The sequence below is a fragment of the Lampris incognitus genome, chromosome 3, assembly GCF_029633865.1.
Source record: "Lampris incognitus isolate fLamInc1 chromosome 3, fLamInc1.hap2, whole genome shotgun sequence".
NCBI lineage: Eukaryota > Metazoa > Chordata > Actinopteri > Lampriformes > Lampridae > Lampris > Lampris incognitus.
The window spans coordinates 6,329,802-6,342,301 of record NC_079213.1 but is presented as its reverse complement, the minus strand read 5'-3'; the positions used below and the strand labels follow the sequence as shown (position 1 = coordinate 6,342,301).

Genomic DNA, 12,500 nt, shown 5'->3' with positions numbered 1-12,500 from the left:
GAAATTTCCATCCCTCAGAAAGAACAGCCTGAAACATGGACTACATTATAGGGCGGCTTGGTCTGCACCGATATAGCGACGCGCCACAAACCGGCGGCAGCAGCCAACGCTTAATAAGAAGGCGAAAAAAACGATTACCCGCGTCACCAGCGCCACGGAAGCTGCTGGGGCCCGATATAGAAACTGAGTCTTATTCTACCGCTGTTGTATTTTAAACCAACCACGGATTGGAGTGAATGATTTCCCGCCACGCGTCTCATAATGACTGCAATGGTCCAAGTCTGTTGAGGTCTACGGCAAATGTCAAGGTGCAGTTGTAGGAAGTACAGGTCAGGTATGAACCCAGTGCTCGTTTAAAACGATCCTAGTCGAGCCTCGTGCAACAATACAGGAGAATGAACGTGTGGACGTCCGGGTAGCATAGCGGTCTATTCTGTTGCCTACCAACACGGGGATCGCTGGTTCGAATCCCCGTGTTGCTTCTGGCTTGATTGGGCGTCCCCTACAGACACAACTGGCCGTGTCTGCGGGTGGGAAGCCGGATGTGGGTATGTGTCCTGGTCGCTGCACTAGCGCCACCTCTGGTTGGTAGGGGGACGTAGCGTAAACCTCCCACGCGCTACGTCCCCCTGGTGAAACTCCCCACTGTCAGGTGAAACGAAGCGGCTGGCGACTCCGCATGTATCGGCGGAGGCATGTGGTTGTCTGGAGCCCTCCCCAGATCGACAGAGGGGGTGGAGCAGCAACTGGGAAGAGTGGGGTAATTGGTTGGATACAGTTGGGGAGAAAAAGGGGGACAAATCCAAAAAAAAAAGAATGCTAGGTATAGTGGGTCAATGGGGACTCAAAAGCTAGAGAGTAAAATTAAAGTAAGTTTTGAGGCTGAACTTCATCAGAAGGGTGGGTGGGTGGAGGGGTACTGTATTAGGAGAGGTATGACTGCTGGGTATGGAGACCGCAAAATTGTGGTCACCCTGGGAAGCGGTCCTCGGTCAGGAGAGTTGCGGGTCCCTGGTGTTGTGACGGAGCGCAGGATGTCTGAGGTATGGTCAGGAGGGCCGGGGTGAGGCCTTTAGTGATCACCAAAGAACGACTGTGTGAGACAGAAGCACTTGGAAAAAAGAAAGCAAACGGGAGCTAAGAGGAGAAATGGAATTTATAGGAGCGCGGATATGATTCAAGGGGGAGCTGGGGGTAAATGAGGACTCGTCTATCTGAGGTGACTCATTTTTCTGAGGTAATGTCTGACGAGCGAACGTGATCTACAGGCGAGTCGCTCAGGGGTACTTAAAAAAAAAAGGGTCGAGTTTCTGTCTGAAGCTGCAGACCGTTACAGAGCGAATGTGAGCCCTGGTGTCGGTGTCAGAAAAGCAGACCAGGCACTTCTTAAAATCCTCAACAAAAAAAACCAAAAAAAACCCGACCCCTTTGGACTGAAGCTGCAGGTCTGATGGTGAAATAAGGCAATCATTAGCCACGTGCCTTCTCCCAATCTTCAGGACCACAGCAGGAAATGTCCAGCTCATTTTATTACCCTTATATTTCTTCTACCTGTGAAGCACTTTGTAAACCCTGCTTTCAAAACGTGTTATACAAAAGTTACCATCATTATTATGCACCGTCATCATTGGATATCATCATCATCATCATCCAAATCATCATTATCCCCGCGACCCCGAGTAAGGATAAGCGGTTTGGATGATGAATGAATGAAATCATCATTATACAAAAATATGCTAATGTTATGCGAAAATGTTGGTTATTACGCAGCTCTATGTCCATTATCATGATATCCTGATCGTTATCATTATCTGGAAATTAGGCAGATCACTCCACAAGTGTCAAAGTAATGCAATAATACTTCATGAGTGAAGTTGATTTACGCTGAAAACCAGTTAAATAGTCCACGCTCAATGGGACATACTGTAATGATGAACCCAGTTCTGTGTTGGGGCATATGTGATGACATAACATTTGATGGCAGAATCGATTATCGCCTCATATAAGAGGAAGACCAAAAAGCACCTGTGAACCACCGTGAAACAGCCACACACCTGCAAACACGAATACCAAACCGTCAGCTTACGGGTTTATTTCGGTTAACGGACAGAAGAAATGAGGAGAGGAGCACAAATGTATGCCACCGTGAGTGCAGAAGCTGATGTATGGCTGGTGTCAGAAGCTCCAGAGTCCACATCATAAAAAGGATGCTGGAACTAGTCCTGGGCAATAATTCAATATTATCATTTATCCTCTTTCATACTGTATTGTACGGGGATGAAATACAGACCGTGTCATATCATCGTGATACACAATTTTATTGTCCGAATAAACGATAAAGGGAACCTCAACAAAAAATGTCTCACAAAATGTGATCTGAACTATCTGAGGGAGTATTATTGGGAAACTAGCCTTGGTTCGGTATTATACTTTACATTGCCAAACCATTCAATGTAATGAGCCTTGGTTGGATTCTTAGACATGGTATTTTTGTATATGTAGGCAGATATCGGGATATAGATTGATATCATGTAAAATTCCCCATGGTGCTTTGCCCAAACATCCCCACCTTTTAGGGTTTCTGACTAGGAGAAAGAGGAACACCAGAGGCCAGCAGAGCCCTGTAATCGTTCCCATTCCTTGACTACGTCAACCAGGGGCCATTTTTTAGGGAAACAATTTGATTAACCTCTTCCTGTTCAGAATCTTTGAGCGACTCCAAAATCCCTATCAGTCGTTTCCTTCCCTTCAACCTCTTAGTAAAACCCGCCAGACAAGAATCCATCCTTAGCAATGACACTGGGACATAGGGAGAACCTCTTTGGATTCCCAGGGCCATCGTCAATAACATCTCCAAAACTGACTAGTTTTCCATCCTCAGAAATTACAAGTCTTGGATTTACTGTATCCGGGTCCGGAGTGATGTTGACCATAGATTTCTGGATGCGTTTTATTAATGAACGGTGGGAAATTCTCCAGCTTCTTCTTGGATATGTTCTCGTGGTGAACCACTGTGGTCCTCACTGTCTGCACTCTCAGTTCCTGGGTGGGGAAAAAAGGACATCATCAGGGATTGCGGGCTCTGTGGAAGGTGAAGACGACCTTTGGTAAACAGGAGCCACTCAAGCTCCGCATGCCCCCTTTTCAATGTCAAGATCTCCTTCATCTCCCTGATGACGCTGTTGACCCAGCAGAGCGGCTTTCTATTTCCTCTCAATGATCTCCTCAGCTCAGCTTGCGGTGGTGGACGCCTACGTGTTGGCTGACATCTCTTTCCTTTCTCTTTCATACCGTGTCACTGTGCACAGGAATCTTCTCCCATGTCTCATGGATTGCCAGTTGAACGCCTGTGTTGGTCCCAGCAAGTTCGGTCTTCCTCTTTTCACACCCTTCCTCAAGGAAGATGCTGTTATGCGCTCGGCGGTCCACTTTGGTGTAAATCTGGCACAAATTAATTTTGTCTCTCTGACAGAATTGCTCAAGGGGTCTCTAATGCCTGCAGTTTACCCCATCCTCTGAGTTTTCTACAGGGTTGGCTGACATTTCTTTTGAAGGCAAAAGGTAAATGACATGGCTCCGGGCGATTTTTGCAGCATGACTCCACAGCCTTTTTAAATTGTAACATGCTGATGAATCTTGAACCACGAGCCCATAATGAGACTTTTATACACAGGGTCTGTCTCAGGCTGGCTTTACACGATGAAACTCTCACGCAACTTTAATTGCTTGAAACTTAGGTGAAACTAAGTTGTGATTGAGTGCATGGTGTAAAGCCCTCTGCAACGCACTTGAAATTTAAGCATTAATGCACCGATAGCGCTCTCCCTATTCTCCGGGATAACCTTTATGAAGCAAAGTAGCCAGCCAGTGCGAGAAAATGATACGAAATAAGATACAAAGATGCAAATGTAGTCACAATGACACTTCCCGCTTGATATAATCTAGCGAGAAACAATACGACAGATGAAAAATTACCAATCTAGCTAGCCAATCTTAGTGAAATAAACTATTAAGTCATGTTGCACGAGACTTTGATTATTTTTGCATTGCCTCATGTGACCGTTGTGTTTTGCAATTTGCACCCTGCAACTAGTTGCGTTAAAGTTTTACCGTGTAAAGCCGAAAGGGTGTGGAAATCCAACTCGGAGGTGGACGGCAAATAAACAGGTTACGTTTAGCTCGCTACAACAGGCCAACATTTCACCGTGCCCCAATTTTCAAATGAGCTTTGGAATAAATATGTCATTAGGGGGGGGAAATTAATTAAAATGTAAGCGCAGTGATATTCAGCCGGTTTTTCAGAGCAAATCAGGTTCTCCTTTTCCAAATGTGCAGCATACTTAATTCTGTTAGCGTCTCTCGAGTGCACCGCCGGCCGAGACAGATGGAGCGTACATATTTTTTGAGTTACTTCTGTCACGTGCCTGATCACACAATTAATTCCATAATCACCGAGCTGCCACGCGGTCATATGAAAGCTGTATAAGAGCTGTTGCTCACAGCTCGGTTCAGGCAGCGTCCCCCGGGGCCGTCTTCGGGACGGAACGACAATGAAATTCAAGAATCACGGTGACGTGCGACGACGCGTCCGCTTGGCAGACCACGTAAGCCCCGTCAAAAAAACGTGAAAGGGAAAACGAAAAAGGGCCAGGCTGCGTTTTAAGTCCGCGCGCCGCACCAAAAAAGCACCAGTCAGGCGATGGGCTCCTCAGCACCTGCTACCTTTAACGATTACATGTTACTTGCACACAAATCTTGACAAGCTCTCAACCCTCACAAATCATAGCGCCAATCTCTGCTTCACACAACGAACCGCGTTCTACAACTGCGGCGGCTCTGGCGAGCCCCCGGCCGTGCAAAGCCGTAAGGCGACTGGAAAGTCTCACGACTCCAGCAGCGGGCCGGGTCACATTTCGGTGCTCTACGTCTTCATTAAAAAGATTTAAGGGGCCCTTCCACTTTTCACTTCAAACACAGCGGGGGGGGGGGGGGGGTTACCCCACAAGCAAAGCAAACGCACCTCGCATAAAATTCCACACATTCCGGAAAGCCGGGGCCACGTCGCCACGCACCAGAAAATAAGCGAAAACAAAACAAGGAGAATGAAAGCAGCGATTCACATCGAGTCTTTCCTTCCCCGATTGTCGGCCCTGAAGGCCTTCAGAAGGCCCGAGAGGAAGCCGCGGAGGTCACATTCCCTCGGCTGCCCCCCCATCAACCACAGCGCTTTAGGACCCACACCCGTTTATCTTCCAGCAGCACCACGAGAGCGTTACACGCGTCCGATCCTCTCGTCTTTTAAATGCACTTATTCATCGTCTCACAGACTAGCGCCTTCTGCAGGGAGGCTAGTTGGGGACCGCCAGGCCGCCGCTCATCGAAGACGCGGTTACTGCTGTTTAACGTTCCTCGTGGAGTACGTCAACGTGTCACTGGTGGAGAGGAAACTTCACGCAGGTGGTGTTTTTCACTCAAAGAAAAGACGTGGCCCATTAGAGGGATCGATGCAGCCAACAAAGTGATTCCTATCTGGAAAATTCAACTCACGAGGAATAACTTGGGCAATCGTGGGACTCTTGTTTACAAAATTGCATCATTATTCAAATTCGGCAACCCGTTTTACTTTTTCTCCACATAATGGCCGATGATTATCAGGTGAATATGAAGGGGTTTTTTTACGCTATGTACACAGAAATTGGGCGGCACGGTGGCGCAGTGGCTAGCGCGGTCGCCTCACAGCAAGGTCCTGGGTTCGAGCCCCCCGGGGTCGTCCAACCTTGGGGGTCGTCCCGGGTCGTCCTCTGTGTGGAGTTTGCATGTTCTCCCCGTGTCTGCGTGGGTTTCCTCCGGGTGCTCCGGTTTCCTCCCACAGTCCACAGACATGTAGGTCAGGTGACTCGGCCGTACTAAATTGTCCCTAGGTGTGAATGTGTGTGTTTGGGGGGGGGGGCTGTGATGACCTTGCAGCCTGTCCAGGGTGTCTCCCCACCTGCCAGCCAATGACTGCTGGGATAGGCTCCAGCGTCCCCGTGACCCTAAGTAGGATAAGCGGCTGGGATAATGGATGGATGGATGGATGGATGGATGGATGGATGGATGGATGGATGGATGGATGGATGGATGGACGGAAATTGCCGACTCAGCTCCGTGAATCAGCATTTCGTAATCAAACGTTTTCCAGATCACGTCGACCACAAATTGTAACGTGCTTCGCCTTCAATGCGGCAATTGTTTAAGAGGAGCAGGCATTATTTTTTCTGGGTGGTTTAGTCTTTTCATTCCCATCTTGAAATGAAACTAACCACGGGGCATAATTTGAGTCATTAAAACAATCTTAAGACCATTACTTCGAAATAGGCGTCGTTACTCATCTTTATTATAACTTCCTTGAGCTGAAGAGTAAGTAAGCGCTCATTTTACGCTCCGTCTCTGCCTACTCGCATCTCGAGGAACGTAAAATAAAGCGACGCAGATCAAAAGAGCAGCGACGGTGGCGTGTGTCGCCTCACGTTTCATCGGTCTCGTGTGTCGCCTACATTGCGTCTCGGCGTCTTTCATGCCCCCATGTAACGCCCAAAAAAAAATCAACGGGGGTCGATTGTGACCTGTGTTTTACCCAAGAAGAAGAAAAAGTAGAGACTTCTCGCCATCGACGTGGCCGTGTGACGCGTCTCGTTTTCCACTGGACTCATCATTCAGTGAAGTCCGTTCCACCATCCTAGACCCCCACCACCATCCTAGAGCCACAACACCATCCTAGACCCCCACCACCATCCTAGAGCCACAACACCATCCTAGACCCCCACCACCATCCTAGACCCCCACCACCATCCTAGACCCTCACCACTATCCTAGACCCCCACCACCATCCTAGACCCCCACCACCATCCTAGAGCCACAACACCATCCTAGACCCCCACCACCATCCTAGACCCCCACCACCATCCTAGAGCCACAACACCATCCTAGACCCCCACCACCATCCTAGACCCCCACCACCATCCTAGACCCACAACACCATCCTAGACCCACACCAACAAACCAATACCAAAAAAAAATCCAATTTCTTTTCTAACGATGAGTAGATAAACATAAGGCGAATCTTTTTTTTTTTTTGGCTTCCCCTTTCCCCCCCTTTTTCTCCTCAATTGCATCCGGCCAACTACCCCACTCTTCCGAGCCGCCCTGGTCGCTGCTCCACCCCCTCTGCTGATCCGGGGAGGGCTGCAGACTACCACATGCCTCCTCCCATGCATGTGGAGTCGCCAGCCTCTTCTTTTCATCCGACAGTGGAGTTTCACCAGGGGGACGTAGCGCATGGGAGGACCTCGCCATTCCCCCCAGCCCCCCCCCAAACAGGCGCTCCGACCGACCAGAGGAGGCACTAGTGCAGCGACCAGGACACATACCCCCATCCGGCTTCCCACCCGCAGACACGGCCAATTATGTCTGTAGGGACGCCCGACCAAGCCGGAGGTAACGCTGGGATTCGAACCGGCGATCCCCGTGTTGGTAGGCAACGGAATAGACCGCCACACCACCCGGACGCCCCGGGCGAATCATTTCCTTAGAATGCTGCACGGATTTTGAGGGAAAAAAAATTCTGCATTACTTTCTAACAAGGCCGACGGGGCCTGCTCACCTGCAGCAGGGCAGCCGCCAGATAGACGGCCATGAAGATGGGGGTCAGGGTGGTGTGGCCGCTCTTCATCAGGTGGATGGTGTACAGGAAGATCAGGTGACCTGGGAGCACCAATAAGAGAAGCACCTGAGCAGAGCGGTGATTGGCTCCTGGGAAGAGACGGAAACGACACCGGGAGGGAACGCACAAGAAGAGTTCAGCAGGTCATTTATGCAAATCAGACATTTCAGCACAAAATGATGCTTTGACTAACCGGGCACACGGATCATCTTCAAATAAAACATCTTAGACACACTTTTTTTTTTAACTAGATAGGATAGAAAGCAACTAATACATCCCATCCTCCTACTGTGCCTAACATATCTCCAGTACATTTTGGGACGAACCCCTGAAACGGAAACGTCAAATCTTTCTCGACAGGTTAACATGAATTAGACCGAGACTTAAACGTTGCTCAACATGCCGATACCGTAATCATAAAACACGACAAATTAAAGGACTCATTTAGCCCATGCGAGTCGCAGGGCATCTCTTGTTACCTGAACCACAGAAGGTGCGGCAGGGGTAGTAACAGCCCTTGGCCTCCTCGGGAACCTCCCCAGCGGCACTGTGGAAGTGCAGGTGCGTGGAGATCCGGCTGGACTGAATGGCCACCAGGTTCCCCCCAATACCTGCAGGTGAGAGAGGAGGGCTTATTTTCCCCATGGGAGGAGCGCGGGCCTTCAAGGTTCCCTAACCCCTTATAAAAATGTCAAACTTCATCCGGCGCTAATTTTTTTATTTTATTTTTTATAAATTTATTTCTAGTTTTCCCCCTTATCCCACCCGATTAACCCAACGGCATACGGCCGGAACTCTTGTCGAATAACTCCCCTGGCTCACGTTTCCACAGGAAGGAGATAGGCGTAACACCAGCTTCCTTCAGCCTCGTGTCGGCTGCGCTCGCTATTTTACACGCTGAAGCCTCCTCGCATGGGTTGCATCACCTTCAGGCCGCGAAGGAGGCGTAGGGAGAATGCTTTCAGTTGCTTGGCTGCAGGCGCCCGGGTGGGCCAGAGGGGTCGCTGGAGAACGACGAGTCCCCGAACACTACACCGATCTACACCCACTATCCCTCGGGTAAGGGAGGCCTAATGAATGCCTCACCCCGTGGACGCTCTGGCCGTGACCGGTTACGGCCAGTCTGGGATACGAACCTCCCAGCCACATGACGAGCGGGTTGCCAGAACGGCGGGTTATCCCGCTCGGCCACCAGGGCGGCTGTCCGGCGCTAATTTCTAGGATTTGGGTGGATTATTGTGTCCAGTGTGCAGCGATAGTTGCTGGTCTGTGACCAGGACTTACAAAATCTTTCCAGATCTTTACAACGAGCCACCTACAGCCAGCTTAGTACATAAAATGTGCCATTAAGTGGGCGCCCGGAAAGAGCAGTTATTTTGCACATTTTCCCCCGAATTTTCCACGACACGGGAACGATATTGAACATATTTCCCTTATTTCATCCGTTTGGCAGACCCGTGCGGGAACGCCGAATGGGAAAAGCGTGGCCAAAACGGCGGCCCGGAATCTCTGCCGAGGATCGCTACGGCCTTCGGTCGGCGACTCCGAGCTGCGGGCACTCGTGCAGCACTCTGCAGTGCAGGTTTTCTCCTTTCTCAGAGCGAGGGAGCAGCCGATTACACACACACACACACACACACACACACACACACACACACACACACACCCCGATACAGAGAAGGAGAGAATGGGGGGAGTGAAATAGAGCGAGAGGGATTTTTTTTCTCCTATTCACTCTCTCATGCTCGACTGTAACGAACATCCGACAGAGGGCTGCTCCTCATAGGAGCAGCGCAGGGCGAGGACGGGCTCCATCCATCTACGGGAGGAGTAACGATGCCACGGCCAGCTACCCCTAATCCAAGTAACACTCGGACAAACTCGCATCATGGCGGCTGCAGCCTGGTGACTAGCAGGCGTCTGGCCCTGCAGGATTTTCTCCTGAACAAATGCAACATTTCTACACATGTGGTGGTGGTGGTGGGTGGTGGTGGTGGGTGGTGGTGGCGGCGGGGCGTTGACGGCCATCCGTAAAGACACAATCGGCCGTGTCTGCGGGTGGGAGGCCGGGTGTGGGCATGTGTCCTGGTCGCCGCACTAGCGCCTCCTCTGGTCATTCGGGGGCGCCTGTTCTGGGGGAGGGGGAACAGCATGATCCTCCCACATCCCCCTGGTGAAACTCCTCACTGTCAGGTGAAAAGAAGCGGCTGGCGACTCCACATGTATGGGAGGAGACATGTGGTAGTCTGCAGCCCTCCCCGGATGGGCAGAGGGGGTGGAGCAGCGACCGGGAGGGCAGAGCGGGGCAGCTGGCCAAGTACAATTGGGAGAAAAAGGGGGGGGGGGACCCTAAAAAAACAACTTCTACACATGTGAGCACAGAGCAGCACCCGGGAGGAAATGGACTTTGCTGTGTGTGTGTGTGTGTGTGTGTGTGGTGTGTGTGTGTGTGTGTGTGAGCATAAAATAGCATCACAAACTTTACAATGTCAATAGAGCGACGGCGGCGGAGGGGAGAGGAGATTCTTTATCGGGGTGATAAAACACGTCATCGTTCACACGCTGTCGGCTTTTGGCGGAGGAACAAAGTCGCCGCCTGCATCGCGACTCCGGTCCATGTGCCGCTTCGCATTTGTCTGCATGCCGGCTTAAAACTCCGTTTTACTCCCCGGCCTTGGAGTCTCCTTCATCCGTCACTTTTTTATTCTTCTTACGGCGGGAGGTGCGCTGGTGGAGATTGTTGCCTTCAAGACTTCAGTACCTCCTGCAGGCTTGGGGACACAAGATGGACCGTATCCTTCCCCCGTATCCATCACACCGCGCTCCCAAAACTCCTTTAATGATGTCATGGGAGGCAGGGCGGCCGCCTCACAGCAAGAAGGTCCTGGGTTCGAGCCCCCGGGGTCGTCTAACCTCGGGGGTCGTCCCGGGTCGTCCTCTGTGTGGAGTTTGCATGTTCTCCCCGTGTCTGTGTGGGTTTCCTCCGGGGGCTCCGGCTTCCTCCCACAGTCCAAAGACCTGTAGGTCAGGTGGATCGGCCGAACTACACTGCCCCTAGGTGTGAGTGTGTGTGTGTGTGTGTGTGTGTGTGTGTGTGTGTGTGTGTGTGTGTGTGTCGGCACTTTGATGGACTGGCAGCCTGTCCAGGGTGTCTCCCGCCCCCTGCCGCCCAATGACTGCTGGGATAGGCTCCAGCATCCCTGCGACCCCAGTTGAGATAAGCGGCTTGGATAATGGATGGATGGATGGATGGATGGATGGATGGATGGATGGATGGATGGATGGACAGATGGATGGATGGATGGATGGATGGATGGATGGATGGACGGACGGATGGATGGATGGACGGACAGATGGACGGACAGATGGACGGACGGATGGATGGATGGATGGATGGATGGACGGACAGATGGACGGACAGATGGACGGACAGATGGACGGACGGATGGACGGACGGATGGACGGACAGATGGACGGATGGATGGATGGACGGAGGGATGGACGGACGGACAGATGGATGGACGGATGGACGGATGGACGGAGGGATGGACGGACGGATGTGAAAGCAGAAGAAGTAAAGTGAGGCCGCTGTAAGTCGAACCTCTAGATGAACACGTTGGGGCCACGGATCCAAATTCAACAAACGTTTCGCCCCGAGGACCAACCAGGGGAAGGCTGATTCATTATTAACCACCACGCCGTACAGCGCCCCATGCTGTAGGGGGCAGTGTGGTGGCAGTTATGGGGCATTTATGTTCCAACGCTGGATGAGTTTAATACAGTCTAGTATCTGGGTACTTTTCTCCCCTCACCGTGTTCCATTCTAATTATTTCTTGTTTGACTGCAGACCCTCGCCGAGACTCCCCTGCCCTCCTCTCCGTCCTCTCTCATCGGGACTCCCCTGCCCTCCTCGACGTCCTCTCTAACAGGACTCCCCTGCCCTCCTCGACATCCTCTAACAGGACTCCCCTGCCCTCCTCTCCATCCTCTCTAACAGGACTCCCCTGCCCTCCTCTCCGTCCTCTCTAACAGGGCTCCCCTGCCCTCCTCGATGTCCTCTCACGTCGAGGACTGCCCTGCCCTCCTCTCCATCCTCTCTAACAGGACTCCCCTGCCCTCCTCTCCGTCCTCTCTAACAGGACTCCCCTGCCCTCCTCGATGTCCTCTCATGTCGAGGACTGCCCTGCCCTCCTCTCCATCCTCTCACCAGACTACCCTGCCCTCCTCTCCGCTCTCCGTCCTCTCTCACCAGACTCCCCTGCCCTCCTCTTCGGCCTCTCTAACAGGACTCCCCTGCCCTCCTCGATGTCCTCTCACGTCGAGGACTGCCCTGCCCTCCTCTCACCGGGCTCCCCTGCCCTCCTCTCCGTCCTCTCTCACCCAACTCCCTTGCCCTTCTCCCCATCCTCTCTCACTGGACTCCCCTGCCCTCCTCTCCGTCCTCTCACCGGACTCCCCTGCTCTCCTCTCTGTCCTCTCTTACCGGACTCCCCTGCCCTCCTCTCTGTCCTCTCTTACCGGACTCCCCTGCTCTCCTCTCCATCCTCTCTAACTGGACTCCCCTGCCCTCCTCTCCGTCCTCTCTAACTGGACTCCCCTGCCCTCTTCTCTGTCCTCTCTAACTGGACTCCCCTGCCCTCCTCTCCGTCCTCTCTCACCGGACTCCCCTGCCCTCTTCTCTGTCCTCTCACCAGACTCCCCTGCCCTCTTCTCTGTCCTCTAACCGGACTCCCCTGCCCTCCTCTCTGTCCTCTCTTACCGGACTCCCCTGCCCTCCTCTCTGTCCTCTCTTACCGG

At 52.0% G+C, this 12,500-nt stretch overlaps 1 protein-coding gene across 2 annotated transcripts in view; it reads right to left on the bottom strand.

Annotated features, from left to right (window-relative positions):
* The window catches only part of slc41a2b (solute carrier family 41 member 2b), a 44,983-nt gene that overhangs the window by 6,754 nt on the left and 25,729 nt on the right, over positions 1-12,500 (bottom strand). The window contains exons 9-11 of one of the 2 annotated variants that reach the window (XM_056275621.1): positions 8,182-8,313; positions 7,643-7,791; positions 2,145-3,042 (exon numbers count right to left, since the gene is read on the bottom strand). In XM_056275621.1, the coding sequence (XP_056131596.1) occupies positions 2,878-3,042; positions 7,643-7,791; positions 8,182-8,313 (446 nt within the window). In that variant the 3' untranslated portion in view covers positions 2,145-2,877. Of the gene's footprint in view, positions 1-2,144; positions 3,043-7,642; positions 7,792-8,181; positions 8,314-12,500 lie in introns of those variants that run through there. The other variant, XM_056275619.1, reaches the window with a different exon arrangement.